At 38.8% G+C, this 21486-nt stretch overlaps 4 protein-coding genes across 6 annotated transcripts; 3 read left to right on the top strand and 1 right to left on the bottom strand.

Moving 5' to 3' along the window:
- Positions 1-66: 66 nt before the first annotated feature.
- On the top strand, positions 67-1153 carry txnl4b (thioredoxin-like 4B). Its single transcript, XM_086072476.1, has 3 exons — positions 67-248; positions 319-470; positions 555-1153. The coding sequence occupies exons 1-3, from the start codon at positions 117-119 to the stop codon at positions 718-720; spliced, it is 450 nt and encodes a 149-aa protein (XP_085928602.1). The 5' UTR covers positions 67-116; the 3' UTR covers positions 721-1153.
- A 128-nt stretch (positions 1154-1281) lies between these two features.
- Positions 1282-3599, top strand: mrpl16 (mitochondrial ribosomal protein L16). Its single transcript, XM_086072475.1, has 5 exons — positions 1282-1764; positions 2263-2334; positions 2472-2620; positions 2702-2995; positions 3145-3599. The coding sequence occupies exons 1-5, from the start codon at positions 1698-1700 to the stop codon at positions 3334-3336; spliced, it is 774 nt and encodes a 257-aa protein (XP_085928601.1). The 5' UTR covers positions 1282-1697; the 3' UTR covers positions 3337-3599.
- A 744-nt stretch (positions 3600-4343) lies between these two features.
- cenpq (centromere protein Q) lies at positions 4344-8946 on the top strand. The gene is made up of 8 exons (XM_086072362.1): positions 4344-4535; positions 4969-5035; positions 5211-5304; positions 5717-5785; positions 6440-6569; positions 6770-6889; positions 8210-8285; positions 8559-8946. The coding sequence occupies exons 1-8, from the start codon at positions 4479-4481 to the stop codon at positions 8561-8563; spliced, it is 618 nt and encodes a 205-aa protein (XP_085928488.1). The 5' UTR covers positions 4344-4478; the 3' UTR covers positions 8564-8946.
- Positions 8555-13605, bottom strand: LOC147176738 (C5a anaphylatoxin chemotactic receptor 1). Of its 3 annotated transcripts, none has more exons than XM_086072361.1 (3): positions 13548-13605; positions 12657-12795; positions 8555-10873 (listed from the first exon to the last, which is right to left on the bottom strand). In XM_086072361.1, exons 2-3 carry the CDS (start codon positions 12783-12785, stop codon positions 9932-9934), a joined length of 1071 nt encoding a protein of 356 aa, XP_085928487.1. In that variant the 5' UTR covers positions 12786-12795; positions 13548-13605; the 3' UTR covers positions 8555-9931. The 3 variants fall into 3 exon arrangements, with proteins under 3 accessions (XP_085928487.1, XP_085928486.1, XP_085928485.1); XM_086072360.1 differs by having other exon boundaries at positions 12657-12789; positions 13548-13583; XM_086072359.1 differs by lacking the exon at positions 13548-13605 and having other exon boundaries at positions 12657-13268.
- Between the last annotated feature and the right edge of the window lie 7881 nt (positions 13606-21486).

The following is a 21486-nucleotide window of genomic DNA, read 5'->3' as shown; positions in this document are numbered from 1 at the left end:
ATTTCCCCCACGTTTTTTTTATTATTATATATATATATATTTCCCCCACGGTAGGCTCAGGGTGTTACACAGCAGTGACGACTTCTTCCGGCAGAAAACAGTTGCCGATCCTGAAAATGAGCTTCTTTTTGCGAAAATTGAGCTGCAAGAAAGACATAGACGACGTTATCAAGACAGTTGCAGAAAAGGTGGTTGTTTTGAGGTTTGGGAGGGATGAAGACTCCGTTTGTCTCCAGCTAGATGAAGTTGTAAGTAACCATCCATTATGTTTAAGTATTTCGTGCTTGACGTATAATCGCTGATTGTGTTCTTTTGTAGCTGTCAAAAACGGAACACGACCTGAGTAACATGGCCTCCATCTACATAGTCGATGTGGATAAAACTCCTATTTACACCAGATACTTTGATATCAGTTACATCCCATCAACTGTGTTTTTTTTCAATGGCCAGCACATGAAAGTGGATTATGGGTGAGACATTTTGTTTTTTTTGATGTTTTAGAAAAAGCAATTGCATGTAAAAAGAAAAAAAAAGATGATTTTGCTTTCCTTCAGCTCACCAGATCACACCAAGTTTGTTGGCAGCTTCAAAACCAAACAGGATTTCATGGATCTTATTGAGGTCATATACAGAGGAGCCATGCGGGGCAAAATGATTGTCCAGAGTCCCATCGACCCACAAAATATTCCCAAATACGACCTCCTGTACCATGGGATTTGAAATCAACAGCTGTATTATGTTTTTGTGTGTGTTGGTCATTTTTACTGCTTGAGCAAGAACTCTGTAGTAATTTGTGTCTGAATAGGAAACTCAAGATTTATAACTGTGGTTATTAACCTTGTTGGAGGTACTGAACCCCGGGAGTTTCCTATGCACATTCACCGGACGTGTCATCACAATGAGTCGGGTGTGTGTCTTGACCTTTGCCGAACCCTTGGAGTTTGATCGAATTTGCCAGGTTAGGAACCACTGATTTATATTAATCTTCAATTAGGCTGATGGGGAGGCATGTCTGCAACTTAACTGCACTGCATACATTTGTTGATCATCTTGAGTGTTGTGATGTTTCCTATGGAAAACAGTTATATTTAGTGTGAAATGTGTATTAATGCAATACAAAGGTTTTGATGTTGCAATAAAGTTTTCTATTCTAGGAATGAATCTGTTATTTTCCATAAAGTATTCACAGAAGCTTGGAATTATGGATTTGTGTGTTATGTCTGTTGGTAGTGTAAGGGACTGACGGAGAGAAATTAACTAATTTGTTTCACTGTGTGATAGAAGGACTCACTGCATTTGTGTAACTCAATGTTAGACAGACACTGGTTTAACTAAAGCAAGTTGAATATGGAAGAGGATTTTTTTTTTTTAATGAAACCACTGTGCAAATGATATTTCAGAATCAGATAATTATTTTTTAATTGATACAAAAATGTCATATAGTACAGGAAGGACAACACAAGATGACTTTTTGTTTTGTTTCGCTCTCCCACACTCCTACTCGACAGGTGGCGCTAGTAAATCGGAAAGCAACACGGAAAGAATGACGGAATTAAGTGACGTACACATCCGATGTGCGCGACCTTGTTCAATGCACGGCCTAAAATAATCATAAAAAAAGCAGCTTAAAATGTTATTACGGCAGCGCTGAAACGTGATGTTTTAGTTGTTGTAGTGCCTCTTTCGGGATTCAGAAGATGATATCGCTCATTAAGGCTGCCCTGGGGAGCGTGGCCGCCGTCTGCGCCCATGGTCACCCGAACGGTAACTAAACTTCACTAAATTACATTTTAGAGTACAATAAATGATTATTTTTTGCTTATTTTTCCCCCTCTATATTAAATGTCTTCACATGATGGCTCAAAAATTAGTATTATCAATTAGTGTTTTACCAAAAAGACGCAAAATGCAACAACTTATAAAGACAAAATGAGTTGTGGTAATGTAGTGATTATGTATAATGGGGCATTTATCACGTTTGTTTTTAATAATGGATGTCTTACTCGGTGGAAGGAAACTCTTTGCTCATTGAAAAGCATTGGACTTGGAATCCTAATTTGATTTGTGATGATTATGATTTCAAAATGTGATGACATTTTGTTTGACTACTATAACAATCTGCCTGGTTAGTCACAGGCAAAAGCAATACAATAACGCTGTTTGTTTTCACCATGTAAAATCAGAAATGTTCGGAATTGTCCGTATGATGGTTTGGCTTTGTGCTTCATGTAGTCAAACTCGTGCCAATATCTGTGCCTACAGGTCTTCTGCACAGTCATTTAAAAGTTCTAACTGCTGGACTGAAGACGTTAGGAATCCCTCCAGACTACAGTGGTAAAGTCCTTTTTTTAATCTACACAACATCTTCCATGTCTGACTGGAAGGATCTTGCTCGCACTGTAACATACAGTGACCGTGTGTGCCTTGTGAGTCTTGACAGTACCGTTGTCTTTGTTTTTGTTTCAATAAAGATGTGGTGCTGCCAGATAAACCTAAACTGACGTTTATGAACAAGGTGCCCAATTTAACAAAAGTTAAGAAGGAGATGAAGAAACTACGGGACATTCAAGGCCCGACTCGGACAGCAAATACCTTCACATCTGGACAGTATGCAATTGTGGTAAGGTCACGTATTTTACGCTGTCCTAAATTCAGTCGTTTATTGTTCGCGTGATGGGACATTTTCGTTGCTGATGCTCAGGCAATGGGAGGGGGCTACCTCCGCTGGGGTCACATCGAGATGATGCGTCTAACCATCAACCGCAAGACGGATTCCCGCACTACGTTTGCTCTCTGGCGCTTCAGCGCTCCTTACAAGCCAATCACGCGCAAAGGGCTGGGTCAGCGCATGGGTGGCGGCAAGGGAGCCATCGACCACTATGTGACGCCGATCCGCTTTGGCCGTCTTATTGTGGAAGTGGGAGGAAAGGTGGAGCTGGCAGAAGTGGAGAAAGTTTTGACTGAAGTCGCGAAGAAACTTCCCTTTCCTGCTAAGGTGAGACGACAAAGTGCACTCATCAGCCGCAACATTATATTTGCACATTATGATGACGTCCGATACAAAAGAAAATCAAAACATCCACCATTAAGCATTTTGAGGTGTTTCAATATTTTTGAATTATTACAACACTGTTCCTCCCGTAGGTGATGACTAGAGAAACCCTAGAAGCCTTTCACCAGGCTCAGGCCGATATGGAGAAAAACAACCAGAACCCGTGGACCTTCAGGAAGATTGCCCAAGGAAACATGCTTGGCATCAGGAAGGTCCTCAGCCCATTTGACCTAAGAAATCACGGACGCTTCACAGGCAAATTTTACTTCCCGGGCAGGGTATGACAGACCCCAAAGCAGTCCAAAGACAGAGACCAACCATGGTATTAATACTGTATGCGACCTTCACTGCAGTTTGAAGAACCTTAACTTCAAAAGTCATGCAACTCTTTGTTTGTTTTGCAGTCATATGTATTTTCATTTGATGTTTGTGTTCAAATTCGTTTTATTTCATACAATCAAGTTGGAGTGAAATAAACATTTTGACTCAATTACACACAAATATGTTCACACATTAAATGCAGAAATACAACTGCCACCGAAAGGTACCACACTTGTATCTTTGTACAGGCCCTTTCAGAGTACATTTAATCAATTACTGTGAACTAAATCTTTTCAACTATAACGGCACCTGCAGTAGTATTACAAGTAACAATTCCTAGCAGTTATCTCACAATTAGAATGTGTATGCTTACAAGCATGACATTTTCGTACAAGAAAATAACTTTATTCAAATAAATCCATTTGATCAATTATTGAACTGAACTGAAGATCAGCTGGGAAAAATGCATGCAATGCGTTGATTGTAGTACAAGTACCACTAGTGTTACAAGGGCTCCCTCTAGCGGGACTGTACAGTTTTACACCCCAACCCGCCCGCGTTTACCCCCATTTAAGCACAGTTTACCGTAGCTTCGCTTATAGTAATACTTTTCATGAATAAAACCTTTCGTGTTTTTGATAAACAATTAGGCCTACGTATTGCATTTGATGTTGGCCATGATAGTGGTACTTGGCGTAAACTAGTTCCGAGAGACACTAGTGAATATGTATTGTATTTGTCCCGAACATGGACTCACAGGTAGCGATTCAACTCCGTTTTCCTAACAAAAGGCAGTACACGGAGCCATCTCGAGTGACTTGATTGTAACGGTAAGTCACAGATCACAAAGGATTTGTATATTTTGTGTCTATAGTTTGGATAAAGGCCTTTTGGCGAAATCGATTTGTACCTGAGAAGATTAGGTGAGGGGTTAGCTGTGTGTCTACGCATGCGTGTTTTCAAAGGCAAACTGGCGCGGAAAATGTATAAATGTCCATTGGGCTTTTCGAAACGTAGATCATAAACGTGTTTATCGTCACTTAGTTTTTACAAGTAGTTGTACATTTGCTTAAGCAAACTATTACGGACGTAATCGCTATTCGAAATGAAACCTGTACGTGGTTCTAATCGGGAAGCATCAAAAGTAGCAACTGATAACCCGGTAAGACGCACTAAAGTAAAACGAAGTGGATATTTTTCCGTGACTGGCAACTCGCCTCTTTGCGTTATTTTGCCGTGAATCACGTGAGCACTACAAGTACAAAACAAAATGTGCGCCAGAGATTTATACCACTACCTCGTGGCATTATGGTTAAAGACACGGGTTCTAATAACGCTTTGTATTTTTTTTTTACTACAATTTCTTGACAACATATGCTTATTTTGGGTTAGGCTATTAATGTCGCTAACAGCCTATATTCGGTGTCCGGCGACTGACCAATCAGAGCCGTTCACGGCAAACTAGCAGGAGAGTTGCCGGTCACGGCAAAACATCCACTGCCCCCCCCCCCCCAAAAAAAAACCCCGTCGACTTCATATCATGTTGAAACCGGTTATTACTGCTTGTCTGACAAACTTTTTATATTTTACTTAAGGATTCGCCGCCTGCCGACGACAACCATGACAAGATTACACCCCACACATCGCCAAAGAAAAGAAAAGGTGTGACTATCTGGGTGACTACCAAACATTCCTAGAAAATCATAATAGCCCATCACCAGCTACTCATGTGTTCCTTGGGCTTCCTATCTTGGTGACCCCTGATCTCCAGTATGTTACGGTCTTGTCACCTTGTCTTATGTGTCCGTCTTGCCTGCTTCTTGCATCTTCTGCACAGCTTCTGAAATCGCACATAAAGATTCCAAAAACCTGAAGCAGATCCGGAGATCCTCCATCATTGCGCTGGAGAATATTATGAACATGGAAATAGTGTGGGTTTGGCTTCTGTTTTTAATTTTTTTTACAGTTATAGCAAACATGGTGTCCCATAAGTTTCCATATATCTATATATATAATTTTATTTTTCAGATACCCTACAGATTTTTTTAAATAAAGGGCCACAAATTGAGATCATACTGAGGACTGGCTCAAGAAGGAGTCACATAGTTACTCTCAAATTGAACAGAAAACATTCAATGAGGTGAATCGGAAAACAATTGTTCTCATTGGTTAAGTCAGACAAAGATGCAAGGTGCATAAAGGTAATAACTCTAGGAGGATTCCGATAGTCATGTAGACAAATATAAATACAAATGTTTGTTTTTCCTATGGATGGAAACTTCTTGGACACCCCAAATAAATACAATAAATAAAGCACAATGAAACTCTTTTCTATGTTTTCAGAACAACTCTGGCTTTGAGACGGTCTGAGATGAAGGAGAACCGAGACCATCTAAATATTGTGAAAAACAGGTGAGCCGTTTGGAAACTGGTACGAATTCCCTCAAGCTGTGTGACTTAAGCACATAAATAGTTAAGTAATGACCTTTACTACATTTCTACCAATTAACACATTCACTGCCATTAACGGCTTTAGACGTCAAAAATTCATTTGAACTATTTAAATATTTTTTTAAAATCCACTTTTAACAAGAGTATAAAAACCTAGAAAAAAGTTTTTTTTGTACATTTAGAACAGATATAAAATTTGTGATTAATCGTGAGTTAACTATTGAAGTCATGTGATTAATTATAATTAAAAAAATGTAATCGCCTGACGACCTAATTTATAATAATCTTTTATTTTCTTATTTAAAATAATCTCTTTTTTTTTTCAAAAAATAAATTTGTAATCTTTTTTCTTTTTAATAATCTTTTCTTTTTTTAAATTTGTAATTAAGCTCATGACTTCATTAGTTAACTCATGATTATTCACACATTTTATATCTGGTCTAAATGTACAATATATTTTTTTCATACTCTTGTTAACAAAAGTGGAAAAAAAAAGTGAAACTAATAGAAATAGTTCAAATGAATTTTTGACGTCTATAGCCGTCAATGGCAGTGAATGAGTTAAGCGTGGCAGAATTGACACACTGTAATGACTGTATTAAATGCCTTGTTTAGGTTCTTAAGTCATTGTGCACAGCTTCAAGTTCCAGTGCAGAAACACGACGAGTTCGGGCAGTCATGGCAGCGCCACCAGGAGGAGAGCAAGAAGTGCGAAGCTGCGAAGCAAACTCTGAGTTCCCTGGAGGTGAGAGTTTCCGAGGTGGATTAGATGTTGCTTCAAATCTAACTCCATTCAATATCAAAAGCCGCTGTCATGACTCTCATCACAGGAAGTTGATCAATTTTACATGTACAATTTGTCAACTGCATATGTTTTGATGAGACTCATTGCTTTGGAAGGAATGTCCACTTTTGAAAAGGTTAATTAAATATATTTGTTTCCAGGAAGACCTGAAGACGGTGGGCGGTGCGTTGGAGAGCACAGAAGAGCAGATGGCCTCTTTGCAGCGAGCATGCAGTTCCCTGCGAGAGCAACTAGAGGAGGAGGAGGAGAAAGCTAAGGAGGTGCAAAACATCAAGATGCATATTATATTCGGAATTATGGAGCACTAACATGCAAAATATTGCAAATGTTCGAATTCATCTACATTCAATGAAACCCAATATTGAGGTGAGGTGCATCGTGTTTGCACTGATCAGCCTTGAGATGCTTCGACAGCTTAATTGGCGTTAGTGTTCAGTTAATGGAGTTGATTGGACAATGTTTGGAAAGCATGCACCGTTCCTTGCAATGCATGTCAGGCAAACCAAGCTTTGCGTAAAAGGATTCATCTGTACACCTCTGAGACAGGATTGACTCGAGGCACAGATCGAGGGGGGGGGGGGGTGAATGTCCCAATGAGTCCATTAACTCATTCACTGCCATATAGATTCATAAAATAAAATTCATTTGAACTATTTCTATGAGTTTCACTTTTTTTCCCCACTTTTGTTAACAAGAGTATGAAACCCTAGAAAAAAATGTATTGTAAATATAGAACAGATATAAAATTGTAGTGATTAATCTTGAGTTTAAATAAGCAATTAAACAAAAAAGAAAATATTATTAAAAAATTAGGGGCGTCAGACTTCAAATGTTAACTCACATTTAATCACAAATTTTATATCTGTTCTAAATGTACAATACATTTTTTCTAGGTTTTCATACTCTTGTTAACAAAAGTGGGGTAAAAAATGCAAAACAAATAGAAATAGTTCAAATGTTTTTTTTTACGTTTATAGGCGTTAATGGCAGTGAATGAGTTAATTGCGCCTTCCCTAACTTCTTTGTGGGTAGGTGAGCATCTTCGCAATGGCGCAACCACCTGTTTGGGTCCTACAGGTGTGATGGCTTTTTTTTTTTTTTGCAGCAGCAACATCCCCCACAACAAAAGTGAAAAAAAATATTAAACTAATAAAAAATAGTTCAAATGAATTTTTGACGTCTATAGCCGTCAATGGCAGTGAATAAGTTAATCAAAACGGAAGAAGCTCAGAAGCACCAGGCAGGACTCTTGCCAGAGCTAGCCACCTATCTAAGGTAAGCTATCTGGTAAGAAGGCCCAAGCACACCTGATGGTCACTCTGTCCGAACTTTTGCAGTCCTCTGTGGAAAGAGGAGAACTTCACGGAAGAAATGACCCAAAGTGTGCCAAGAATATGGCATCCCACTCAAACACATTTGAAGCTGTAATTGCCGCCAAAAGTGCATCAACAAAATACAGAGCAAAGACTATGAATACTTATGTACAGTGACCTGGCATAGATGTTCAAACCCAGGAAATGTCAATGAAAGAGAATTGGCAGCATTGTGCAGCTGTTAGACGTGCGATGTCATCTTGTCAGATGTTGCAGAGAAGCAAGCAAGCTGTCCTCAACCTCCCATCTCACCCGCCTCGGAAAGGTGAAAAGGACTTTAGAGGTGAGCATGAATGGTGGACACTTTTGCAATAACATAAATCGGTTTCACAAGTTCCTATTGCATAATAGCGCTTTTCATTTTTAAACGACTCACTGTCAAAAATGTGGTTAAAATGGCTGAAGTTGCGTTTTCTTCCGAGAGGAACTGCGAGTTGTAAATAGCATAGATGGAGTAATTTGCTAAAACTATTGGGTAAAAACTCCTCTTCCACTCTAAAAAAAAATAATTCAAAAGTATGTGCTCAGTGCAATATTATTTTTATTTTTGCCTCAGGCTGATTTGAGAAAAGAGGCCCCAGATGAAGACCGTGAGACCATCGCACTCAAGATGGGAGCAATCTTGCAAAAGAGGAAGCGGTAAAAATATATATATTAAAAAAAAAAAAAACACTTACACAAGCACATAAACATGGACCGTAGATGAACTTTGAAACTTTGAATTGTTTTCTGTTGGTGGTGCTTCTTGTTCAAAAGGCAACTAGATGCTACATAAAATAAAATAAAATAAAAACTCAAGATTATATATAGAAGTGTTATGGAGGTACAGTATTGCAAAGGTGTTTTGAAATAGCTGCAGTGAGTACTCGGCCACTTTGTTTAAAATGATGCTTAGGATTTTAAAAGTCTACTATTTGTAAAAATAAAAGCAATCCCACACTGAATATTAAGAATTTCCCAATCCTTTCCCCTTTTGCACTTTTTATTATGTGTCAAACAGCTCAATTGTTTTGTCAGAAGTACGTGAGATGGTCAGATGTTACCGAAGTTGGCTCACAATCATTGGAACAACATTTTTCCGCACACCGCACTCAACAAACCATGGTTTATGGACCTCAATTTTTGTCTGCTAGCTAGGCCAAATCTATGGAGGATCAAATCTGTCAAAATTAAAGAAAAGAAAAAAGTGAAAATGAAAACTGATGTAAAAAACAATTTTTTTTATGCCAAAAATGAATAGTATATTTAATTTATATACATTTTTATTTTCACTTTTATTCATTTATTTATTTTTTTGTTTTGGTCCTCCATACAATTTAACTACAAAAATTGGTTGACACAAAAACTTCGAATTTGGTGGCGCGGCTCTTTACCAGAGAAATTAATACGATACAAAATGGATTCTAAAAACAGTAGTTAGCGACAGCCCTAATCATTCTTGACATTTATTTTGGAAACCGACAAATACACAAATGCAACACTGTGTTTCTATAATTTTCATTCATTCTTAGAAAATCACAATGCCCCATAACTGGTGAGCTATTCTTAGAACAGGCCAGGCTACTCATGTGGTCCTTGGGGGCACCGCTTTGGTGACCCCTGAAACGACAGTCTTGTTTACGTAGTCCTCATCCATCCATTTTCCGAACCACTTATCAATCAAAAGGAAATATATTCTACTACACTAAAGGAAAAAAAGTAACCAAGCTTATCCTTTTGTTCCGCAGATAACAATAAATCTGTTATTTCGTAAACAGTAGTGCATTTATCGACATGTTGTCCACTAGCGGCGAAGTGGCTCAGTCCCCACTATGGAACGTTTCAACGTGAATTAAATCGAGCAAGATCCTGAGAAACGGTCACTATCACATTGCTTGTCTTACCAATGAGACAAATTGTGTGAGTTCTATTTGATTTGATAGCTTTTTTCTAAATCTGGGATTTCTTAAGTGATCTTTTGCGAATGGACTCAAAGGACTCATCATTGAAGAGTCGTTCAATAGTCGAGACGACCGAAGCCCGGACGGCGCGGCCGAGGCCTCGGGCGGCGAAAACATAGAGGACGGGGTTAAGGGCACTCTTGGCGTACACGAGGTACAGAGAGATGTATGTTCCGTAAGATGCGTTTTTAAAAAGTGAAGCCCTCTCGGGTCGTCCTTCAGCCAGGGCCCGCAGGAATCGGCACACGAAGTAGGGCACCCAGCAAATGAGGAAGAGCAGCATGGTGAAAAAGAGCACTTGGTACATCCTGGCCATCCTGCGTGAAGCCGAGGGGGAAGAAGAGGTCGGACTCATTGGCGCCGATTGCTGAAGGGTGAGCACAATTGCCAAATTACTCCCCAAAAACACCAGCAGGGGCAAGATGAAACCCGCTACGGTCTCCGTGACAAACAGCCCTGTGTCAAACGTTCCGCTTTCAAGGCACTGGTGCGTGCTGTTGTTTTCTTTCAGAACCGCGCTGTGCAGGTAGGGGGCCGACAGGATGGCGGCGAGCAGCCATGACAAGCCGCAGGCCAACGGAACGGCCCAGACGGGGCGCCGCAGCCGAGCCCACACGGGCCTCAGCAGACACAGGCAGCGTTCCAGGGCCACGGCGCACACCAGGAAGGCCGAGGCGTACAAACCCAAGCCTCGCAGGAACATGACCAGGCGGCATAAGGCGGATCCGAACGGCCAGCTGTTGTTGTGGGCGAGGTATCCCAACATGAGGGGGGTCCGCAGGATCAGCACCAGGTCGGCCAGAGCCAGGTTGAGGACGTAGATTCGAAAACTGCTGGCGGAACGAGTCTCTTCCCTGCTGCCTCTGCGAAGGAGATGGCGTCGACTCTTTGCGAGTGCCCAAACCACAAGCACGTTTAAAGGTACGCCCACCTTTAGGGGAAAAAACCACATCTGTTACTATTTCATTATACACTGCATAAACATTAAGAGGCAGTTCTTAATTTATTAGGTTGTGCTCGACCCCTTAGCTCCACCCAAATATCTATTCCTACTCCTTATCAAGAATAATTACGGTAAGCAGTTTGAAGAAGGTCCTTTTCTTGAGTCAGTGGACAAAACGGTCTGAAACTCACTTTTCCATGGACAACTTATTACTGAGTCAGTTTCAGGTATGTATAACGGCACGTTTGGTGTTCCACAAGGTTCAATTCTGGGTCCTCTGCTGTTTTCATAGTATCTGATCACCCGTGGGTTCCATTTTAAGAAAACTGTTATGATCCGTGCTTGTTGCTTTTGATTAGATTTTAGCTGTCATGTTTTCCGCGTCATTGTCTCGTCAAGTTATATCATGTCCGTCCAGTGCTTGTGATCCCAGTCCCTCGTGTCCTCCAATCGGCTCCCTCAGTCATGTGTTATTTGTCCAGGTGTCTCTCGTTGTCTCGTTAGTATGTGTATTTAGTAGGGGTGTGCCAAAAATCGATTCTCATAAGAATCGCAATTCTCATTTAGTACGATTCAGAATCGATTTTAAAGGTCCCAAAATCGATTTTATTTAAATAATTTCATACTGTCTTGCCTTTGTCTGTGTGCGCCTTTATTTGGAGCGCTGTTCATGTTTTACCCGGTTTGGCCACTGAGGGGCAGTGTGGTTCCACGCGGTCTAATACACTGTTAAGTTGTAGCCACATTAGAGAGTAGAAGGAAAAACTCATGATCAGGTTATTCCAATAAAAGTTTTTTGTTTTTTTGCAGTGTGGAGCCGTTCTTTTGAGTGATAAAAGTGCCGCGAGTAGCGCGCTAATTAGCATTAGCGAGTTAGACTGGATCATTTCAATTCCTTGCACATCTATAGATTGAAGCAAAAATCAATGTCAATCAAATCATTTTGAAGCAAAAATCGCTCTCAATCGAAAATCGACTGAATCGAATCGCAGGCCCAAAAATCGGAATTGAATCGTGAGACATTCAAAGATTCCCACCCCTAGTATTTAGGCCCTGTTCACACGGAAGGAAGCAAAGCTGACTTCGTTCCTACTTGCTGGAGATTAAAATTAGTTTTGAGGCCCAAAATATAAAACAATTTATCACTATCCGCCATTTTGGTTGTTTACTTTCGCCTCGAATGCTTTTAGATCGGAACTGGGGGAAAAAACAACTCAGAAATATCTAGTCATTTCCCTGTATTTGTTTCACTTTGGATCTTGCATTGGACTTTGTTGATTTTGTGTTGTTGGGCAACTAGTACCTGGTTTTTGTTGAATTGAATTACCGCTCCCTTTTTTTTTTTTTTTTGAGCATACCTGTCTTCTCCCTGCGTTTTGGTCCACCCTCCCACGAAACCTGACGGAGCATGCCTCCTAAGAAGTGATTTGGTGAAAAAGGTTTTTTAATATTGAAGAGAAAAATAAAGAGTTTTCTGTAGTGAGTGTAAACTTATTTCCTTTATTGGACCACATTAAATGAGTTGGTGGCCTGGTGCTGCCGCTGCACCGAGACAGTTTGGTTCACGTCCCCTAAATTCACTTTTACCCTATTTGGCTTTTGACACCGTTTGAGATGTTGGGTTGGATTTTTAATGTTATAACTTATGTTTTTCGGAAGTACTTAGCTACCATGTTGCCCGAAAGCAATATCCCGTTTCCTACAATCTCTGTGCCATCCTGCAATCGCAGAGGAGACATTCGTGATAAAAGGGTACGAATACCTCACCCACCAGGAAAATGAGCAAGGTAGCAGTCATCTGGACTCCTCGGACCGCATCCGCCTGCCAAGAGCTGCTCGGGCCGCTCACAAGTTGTTCCACTTTGTGCGTTCCGTTCACGGCGGCCATTGAGGGCGTCATGATGCTGAAACTCAAATTTTTACGACAACTTGGATGTGGTTTTTGAATTGTTTTTGACAGAAGCCAAAAACTTGACACAAGGGCATGTAACATGAACAAAAAAGCAAGATTGCATATGAGCGTGGGTTTCTTGTGCAACTTTCCAAAGATTTCCACATCACGCCCAAGACCGTATGGACCCTAAACTTCTCTTTGCTTGCAAACGAAATGGTCTAAAATCTTACGCACTTTTCTACTTTAGGTGCACTTATTTTCTTGCATTCGTGTGCCATCAATTTTAGCATAACTACATCTTGTATACCTCAAATTTTAAGTATTAATTAAGCTGTAGATGATAATAGAGGCGTTTATACAACATAATGAGTTTATGCAGCGGTTAGATAGGTTTCACTGTAAGATTCAATCGAATGTCATTAAGAGCTAAACACGTTGTGTTTTGTACACTGAGATGTTCTAGTACAAAGTCATGACTACATAGTCAAGAATGTTATTTCTTGGAGCCAAATCTGCCTTGGGGGAGTCTTCAAACATGCACCTACACCTCACCTGTTTGTGTCAGTGGGCATGGGAACACAACACATGCAGTCACACCTACTTTGGTCCACAAAATAGCATACTTAATCTTTTTTCTTTTTTCTTCTACTGTACATTTGTTAGGGGTCAAATTGTAGAGCACATATTAACCCCAAAACTATTGTGTGACCTCTAAAAGCCAGCGGCGATCCAAATTGAAATGTGCAAAATGAAAGATTTGTGCCTTACCTGCTTTTTGGTGTGCGTCTTAAAGAGACGCAGAGATAAAGAAAGAAAGACTGTCTCGGTTGACTATTAAAATTCTCTCTCTCTCTCTCTCTCTCTCTCTCTCTCTCTCTCTCTCTCTCTCTCTCTCTCTCTCTCTCTCTCTCTCTCTCTCTCTCTCTCTCTCTCTCTCTCTCTCTCTCTCTCTCTCGTGTGTGATTGCTTCACAGGCGTCCTCTTATGCATTTATGACAAGGAAATTAGCATCACGGCACTGTTTTCTTGTTTAGAAAGGTTTTCATTTTAAAGGGGGAACTAGTTTGATGTAACCCTTTTTTATTTATTTAAATGAAATAAATGAAAACGACATCACATTTGCTCAGGTAACAACCAATCAGGGTTCAGCTAAACAGGTAAGCCGTGATTGGTCGTTACCGCGGAGTAAATGTGACGTCATGTTCAGTCGACAGCAAGTGACAAAATGGCCGATATAAACGGGTGGATTTTGCTGCTTAATTATTAATCAGAATGCTATATTTAGAATAGTACGGCTGCATAGAACATATTAGTGCTATGAGCATTTGGGGTTGACTTTGACAGAAAAGTGATTATCATTTGCTCACAAACATTTTCATCTGAATGTCCTTACCCACTTTGATATCTTTATTTAAAACGCTCATATCGTTTAAATATTTAAATTTATTTTAATTCACCATGTTTCTGCTTTTTGATTTTTCGAATCAGGCTGTAATTCTAATATAATTTTATACAAGTTAACCTAAGATCGTATGAATCAAAACGAGTTATGTCAACTTGCTTTGAAAAATGAAAAGAAAAAAATTGGATTGGGTTCATGCAATAGTTGATGCTCTCCTGTAGATGTCACCACTACTCATTTATTTTCATGTGTACAGCATGAAAAGCAGGGCGTGTGACATTTTTGAATGACAATTTTTGAAATGTGAAACATCCACATTAACAGTTTAATAACAACAATAATTATTATCATTATAACATTCTTGATCGCCCCCCCCCCACTCAGCTCAACACTATAGCAACCCACGTTCATTCCATATTAGAACAATGTATGACCAATCTATGACAATTAATTTACAAAGGGGTTTTCAAACTTTTGGGTTGCAGGGACCCCTTAAACAGGAGATTTCTAAGGACACCTTCATAGTACTAAAACCAATTAAACACAACGTTGACCCTTTTAATGCCATTCATGATGCGGTTTTAATAAAAAAGGAACCAAATTCACAGATAGTTTTTGCTTATGTGCACTGCTTCCACTAAAAAAATATGACTGCAAACAAAGAGGAGTGAGTTTACAAAAGTACAGTTAGTTTTCCGATCTTTGCAACGTTTCCAATCCCTCTAACAGTTCTTTTTTTGTTTAGTTTTAAGTGACCATTAAATTTAATTCCTGCAAAGAATCAAAATGTAACATTATGAATAAAAAAACATGAAATGATCTGGTAAAAGAAGGAAAATAAAAAATGAAGTGATTTTAAATGACATGACTACACAAACTAATATTCATGATAGGAGCATATTAGGGGAAATTATACAATGAGGTCAGTTTTTCCTTCATATATAAAAATATATTTATTAATTATTTTACTTTTTAGTCACACAAGATGGTGAAATCATAATGTGTCTGATGTTTTGCTGATAAATGTAATTGGATCTCGTTTAAATACTTTGAAATGACAGTTTTCGATATTTTGATGAAACTTGTTTTATTCATATTATTCATACAAGTATGTTTTCGATATTTTGATGAAACTTGTTTTATTCATATTATTCATACAAGTATTTTATGTCATATTAGTTAGTTTAGTATATTTTTTTATTTATTTATGAAAAAAATACTTTTACAGGAACAAAAATGTTCCAGAAATATTTGAGCTCGGTTGATGCTCATAAATATCATCAGTGTTTGATTTTTTTTTATTTGATTTGATTTTTAAATCCAAATCAACACTGTAACTTGTTTGTGTCTGTTGTGTTTGCCTCTATGACAACTTAAATAAAAGTGCTGAAAGATATGAACCGTATTATAATTATTGGCCGGAAGAAGAAAAAAAAGATTTTTTTTGTTTTGAGCTTTGTAACCATACAAGAAACAACTGCTAATTTGTCCAAACACAGTATATATTTCATTTACGGAACTGAATCGTGAGCAGCTTTAACATCACCCCCCCCCCCCCCTCTTAAGACCACCCACACTTCCTTTAAATCTGCTAATTTTAAACGCCGGGCTTAAATCGGGGAAACCGAATGTTATTATGTCACAAAATGAAAGATGGCTCTGAGTTGATGCACTTTGTTGCTCATAGTGTGTGTCTAGATATTATTAGCACGGGGAAATTATGCACTTTATGGATAGCAAAAAGATTGCCTAGTTGAGATGAAACGAAAGAAAAGCAAATGTATTTTTTCCCCTTAAACTGCCTCACGTGTCCCTAAGCGAGCAGGTGAAATTTTATCAGATCATATCAGCTGTACATCTGTCGCGATTAAAGCTGCACGTGACGGGAAAAACGGTCTAACGTCATAAATGTTGCCCACGTGGGAAAAAAAAAACCTGACGAGTGACGCACGCAAACACAGTTTTGGGGGAAAAAAAGCAAGAGAAAGTTGTCATGAATTTTGCAGAATTCCACACCGTGCACTTTCACTTGTGGGTTATCAAATAGTTGAAAGTAGTCAATGTTAACACTTAAGATTCAAAACATGCGTTTAGAAAAAAATTGGTTATAGGAATTGGAATTCTTTGGCAAGTTTAGAATCAGACGTTGCTGAACAGTTGCAGTCAGCGACCGTCGTGCGGCGACGCCACAGGAAGTCCCTAATAGTCAGCAGTCGGAAATGAAAACATTCATTCATTCATTCATTCATTCACCACAATCTGCCTGAATATTAACTCAACTGTATCAACATGTATGTGAAAACAGTAAAAGGAATGACAGGATAATATATACAGTAAGAAGTAAATAAAAAATAAAATATATTTTTTTAAACCTCAGTTGTGAATTTCCACATCACGGGGGTTCCCCCTTGATTCGACTACTCTTCCCCCCACCCCCTCATGCCAACCATTCAACTATTATGTCATCTCTTTTCACATTTGCTTTCTCGATCCAATCACGTTGCGTGTTTGTATCAAGAATGCAAGGCGACAGTTTGCATGAGGGCAACCTGTTCCCTCAGCGAGAGGGGCGCTCGCTTTTGTGAGAGTTGGCGGGGAGGCACCTTGTGTTCTCGGAATCATATCGCTATGACTTGGTTGTCGGGCGATCACATGCGAACGGTGCGCTGCACTGACCTGAGAAGTCGAATGAGGATTGTGTGCAAAGGCACTCACAGTCATTTAGTGGAAAAGAGCGGCGCTCAAAATCCCCATGTTGGGACACTCCCATAACTGACATTTTTTTGCTCCCATTAAAACTCATTCGCTGCCATTGACGGCTATAGACATAAAAAAATTCATTTGAACTTTTTCTATTAGTTTAACATTTTTTCCCACTTTTGTTAACAAAAGTATGAAAACCTAGATTTTTTTTTATTGTATTAGAACAGATATAAAATGTGTGATTAACCGTGAGTTAACTAGTGAAGTCATGCGATTAATTACCATTAAAGATTGTAATATAATCTTTTCTTAAATGTTTTTAAATTAAAACAAATATTATTATTTTTATTTTTAATATTATTTTTAAGAAAAAAATATTAAAAATCAGGGGCGTCAAAAAATTTCTTTTTTAAATCGTAATTAATCGCATTACTTCACTAGTTAACTCACAATTAATCACAAATTTGATTCTAAAGTTCTAAATGAAAAAAACAAACAAATTTCTAGGTTTTCATACTGTTAACAGAAGTGGGAAAAAATGTCAAACTAATAGAAATAGTTCAAATGAAATTTTGACGTCTATAGCCGTCAATGGCAGTGAATGAGTTATTCTCATCACCTGACACAATTAATGGTGTCAGTGTGAAGACACTAGAGAATTTAGCTTTATATTAGGGTGACCATAGTCCCATTTCTCAAAAAAAGAGGACATTTGCCCCGACTTTGAAATTGTGGTACCGGTCGCAGTTACACCCTATTTGTATGCACACTGAACTCTCCAAAATGGCTGTCGCCGCACATGTTTCGACAAGCTTCTCACACCAAAGCGGGACTCATAAACCTTGCTTAAGTTAGTATGGAGTCAGAATAGTCGACCGTCCGTTACGTTCGCAATTGTGGTGTTTAACGCTATGTGACAAAGGCTAAAGTTAGCATGCTAACATGCTAGCATAAACGAATGTCTTTGCCACCCAGCCACAAAGCGCTGAGGATGGTGGGTATAGTTGGTCATATGATTGACTAGATAAAAATAAACAAAGCAGCAACTTTTAAATTTGCTCTCCAGATTGGGCTGACAATTTATGTATTTTTCTTGAACAGCTGACGGCAACTTCATGGTGGCATTACACCAGGATTTCACAGCCTTTATTGCGCCTGGGCATATATTTTACATTACAAAAATCTCATAATGTATATACTACAAAAATGGGGTGACAAGACGTCCCTGTTTGACGATTTTGAGCCTTGTGTTAATTCGCCAACCTCATTGTTTACTATGACATTCATGTTTGCGTCATGACGTTCATGTTTGTTTCGTCAGACAGGAACTAGAACTACTTCCTGCTTCCGTGTCTAAGAATCATACGAAATGTAGTCCTACTAGGCTAATATAGCCCCAACCAAGCCGAGCTTTACTGGTGGCATATTTCCAATGTTAGCATGCGGGACTGGCGCGAGGTAAAGACAGCTTCCAATAGCTGTCGGGTCCTAGCAATATATTTTTTTTGATAATGTTGAGTGCATTGACTTGTTTAAACTGTCAACCAAGATAGCATTTAGCATTAGCTAAAGTTACACCCCCCCACCGCCCCCATGCCCAAGCGATTACATTTGGTGACACTATATTGTATATTTGATTTTCAGTGAAATTGTAGCTTCCCAGTTTTAAATGTGAAAATCTGGTCACCCTATACCAAAATTTGTATTATGTTGCGTGAATGGCAACATAAGGAACACATGTTTATTTTACCCGCTGCCATCTAGTGGATGAGAATTGTCTACCATTATATGTCACTTAAAAGTCTGCGCACTTGCGTTCAAGTTAAATTCAGAGTTAAATTAATTTAAGTATAAGTTAGTTTAAGTCATTTTTCCCGAATACTTCATGACCTAATTACATCAGTGCATTGACGACTGCCATATCTTGTGCATTGCAAGCATAACAGTAAATAACCCCGGCAAATTTCAAGAAATGATAACACATCACTTCTGTAGGCAGCATTTACATAAAAGACAAATGGCAATTGAATGACAACAAAGTTTTGATGTGTAATTTTCTTGGGGATTTCACATGAGTCACATAGAAATGTTTAAAAGAAAAAGATGAGCTGCACACTGGGTGAGTCGCTCAGAGGGCGGAGGGATGCGACACGGTTGGTGAAAGAGGAAGTCGAGCTGCGTCGAGACAGGTCAGTGAATCCCTCTCATCCACCGGGCGTAATCAAATATCACTTAGATTTCTCGCCATTCTTTACATCGTAACAGTGCCGTATAGCGTATTAAGAATATATTTCAAATGATTAAATTCATGATTGGATAAAGTTGACTAAAATGTAAAGATACTGTATAATATGTGTTGTGTTTCTTTGGTTTAACTGCAAACAAAAATCTAAATGAACATCACATCTAATTAGGGAAACGAAACCGCAGAGTACAATAGCGAACTGTTGGATGCTATTTTTTATTTTTTTAACCAACTGGATACTGACTGAAAAATGATCTCTTTCAGCATTCCAGTAAAAGCGAGTTTGGCATGTGAGTGATGATCACAAAGTCCCAGATTGAGGTTAATGCTAATCGTGATAGGGGTTGATTTCATCCGACACCTGCCATGTTAGCATTAGCTTCACATTGGGAGAATTCACGGAAGATCACTGGAGCTCATTGCCACTGACGAGGAATATGGGCCAGAAGTAAAAAGATCCGAAAGGTACCGAGTGCACGGAGCGACTCTACTTTCCCTTTTTGACGCCAGCATCATTGTGAGCATGTAACTGTTGAGCCCTTATGAATAATTTAATTAACTCATTCACTGCCATTGACGGCTATAGACGTCAAAAATTCATTTGAACTATTTCTATTAGTTTCACAGATTTTTTTCCACTTTTGTTAACAGGAGTATGAAAACCTAGAAAAAAAAATATTGTACATATAGAACAGATATAAAATTTGTGATTAATCTTGAGTTTAATTAATTAAGTAATCAAACAAAAAAGAAAATATTATTAAAAAATTAGGGGCGTCAGACGATTACATTTTTTAATTGTAATTAATCGCATCACGATTAATCACAAATTTAATATCTGTTCCAAACGTACAATACATTTTTTTCTAGGTTTTCCTACTCTTGTTAACAAAAGTGGAAAAAATGTGAAACTAATAGAAATAGTTCAAATGCATTTTTGACGTCTATAGCAGTGAATGAGATAAAAAGGATTACATGTTAGAATAGATTATAATCTGAGTCGTTTTTTGTTTGTTGTGCCTGGATTTGCACGTCTGCGTTCTGGGTTAGGGTGGCCATTTTAGATGTATTCACTGCTGTGACAGGAGGATTGCTTTAGAACCAGCATAAATAAAATATAGAAGTATCAAAAGATTGTTTTAAGCAACTAAATGTCAGGCGTACGGTCATGTTTACAAAATGTCACTGTGCACTGTGTGTCTTTGTAGTCAAGTCACCAAAGTTTCAAAGAATTTTCAAATGCGTAAGATGTTCAGCCCTTTGAGCATTTGCAGCTCTGTCTTTTCACGTCACAAAACAGACATTTGTGCAGTTCACCCGTCATTTGGGACGTTTTGGGTTTCCTCACAGAAGATCGTGTCGTCTTTTAAACCACTTTGTCATGAGTTCAGATTTCCCTGAAAATGGAGATTACAGCATCATCTCTTTGAAAGCCGATTTTAAAATTATGTCCCAATCCACCCAAAAATTCCAATCAGAAATCTTCATTTAATGATAAATCCTAATTCTAAAGAAACCCTTCATGCGTATTGAGTGCGCGCTTGAAGGTCACAGGGTGCGGACATACAAATGTCCTTCTTAGTGATACGTCGCCTGCAGCGACATCCCTGACATTGATAATATACTCAACGGACACTCCTTCAGGTTCACTTACACAATCTAATGAGATCTCATTTTTTAAAGACAAGAACATACATTGCGACACAGTTCACTACGACACTATGTGATTCCCAACCATGTGTGCCACAGGAAATGATGCAAATTCTGAAAAATTTGTATTTATCTACTATAAATAATGTATTTTTGTTCATCTATGCCACACTCTAAAAACAGTTAGGTAAAAAAAACAAAAAAACAACTTTGGGTCAAAAATGGATCGATCTTCTACTTCGACCCAACTCTGAGCCAAGAAACGGGTCTTTTAGTGTAAAACAATTCATACATATTGGTCAGATCCTTTACTTGGGTCAAAAAATTGGGTCATTTTGTATAAAACAACCAAGAAAGTTGGGGCAAATTGAACCATAAAGTGAACCAGTCCATTTTTGATTCAGAATTGGGTTACTTTTGACCCAAATGTTTTCAGAGTGCAGTTACAGTATGTATGGTGAAAGAACAAAATGCCTGTTGCCGTTCCTATACAATGCATTCTGATTAATATTGCATTTTGGAATACGAGTTAAGCAGCAAAATCCAGCCATTTTTTTTATCCTTTTCAGGAGCTTCAGAAAACATGTGAGCCGTGATTGGTCGTTACCGACCTGAGCAACTATGATGTCATTGTCAGTCGACAGAAAGTGGCAAAATCAAATGCCCCCCCCCCCCGCCGTCACCCTTTTTGAGCCTATGAACAAAAA

Source organism: Leptonotus elevatus, chromosome 3, assembly GCF_054856555.1.
Source record: "Leptonotus elevatus isolate MCC_2025b chromosome 3, RoL_Lele_1.0, whole genome shotgun sequence".
In the NCBI taxonomy this organism is placed as follows: domain Eukaryota; kingdom Metazoa; phylum Chordata; class Actinopteri; order Syngnathiformes; family Syngnathidae; genus Leptonotus; species Leptonotus elevatus.
Note: the sequence above shows the minus strand (reverse complement) of the source record. Positions and strands in the feature narration are given on the sequence as shown.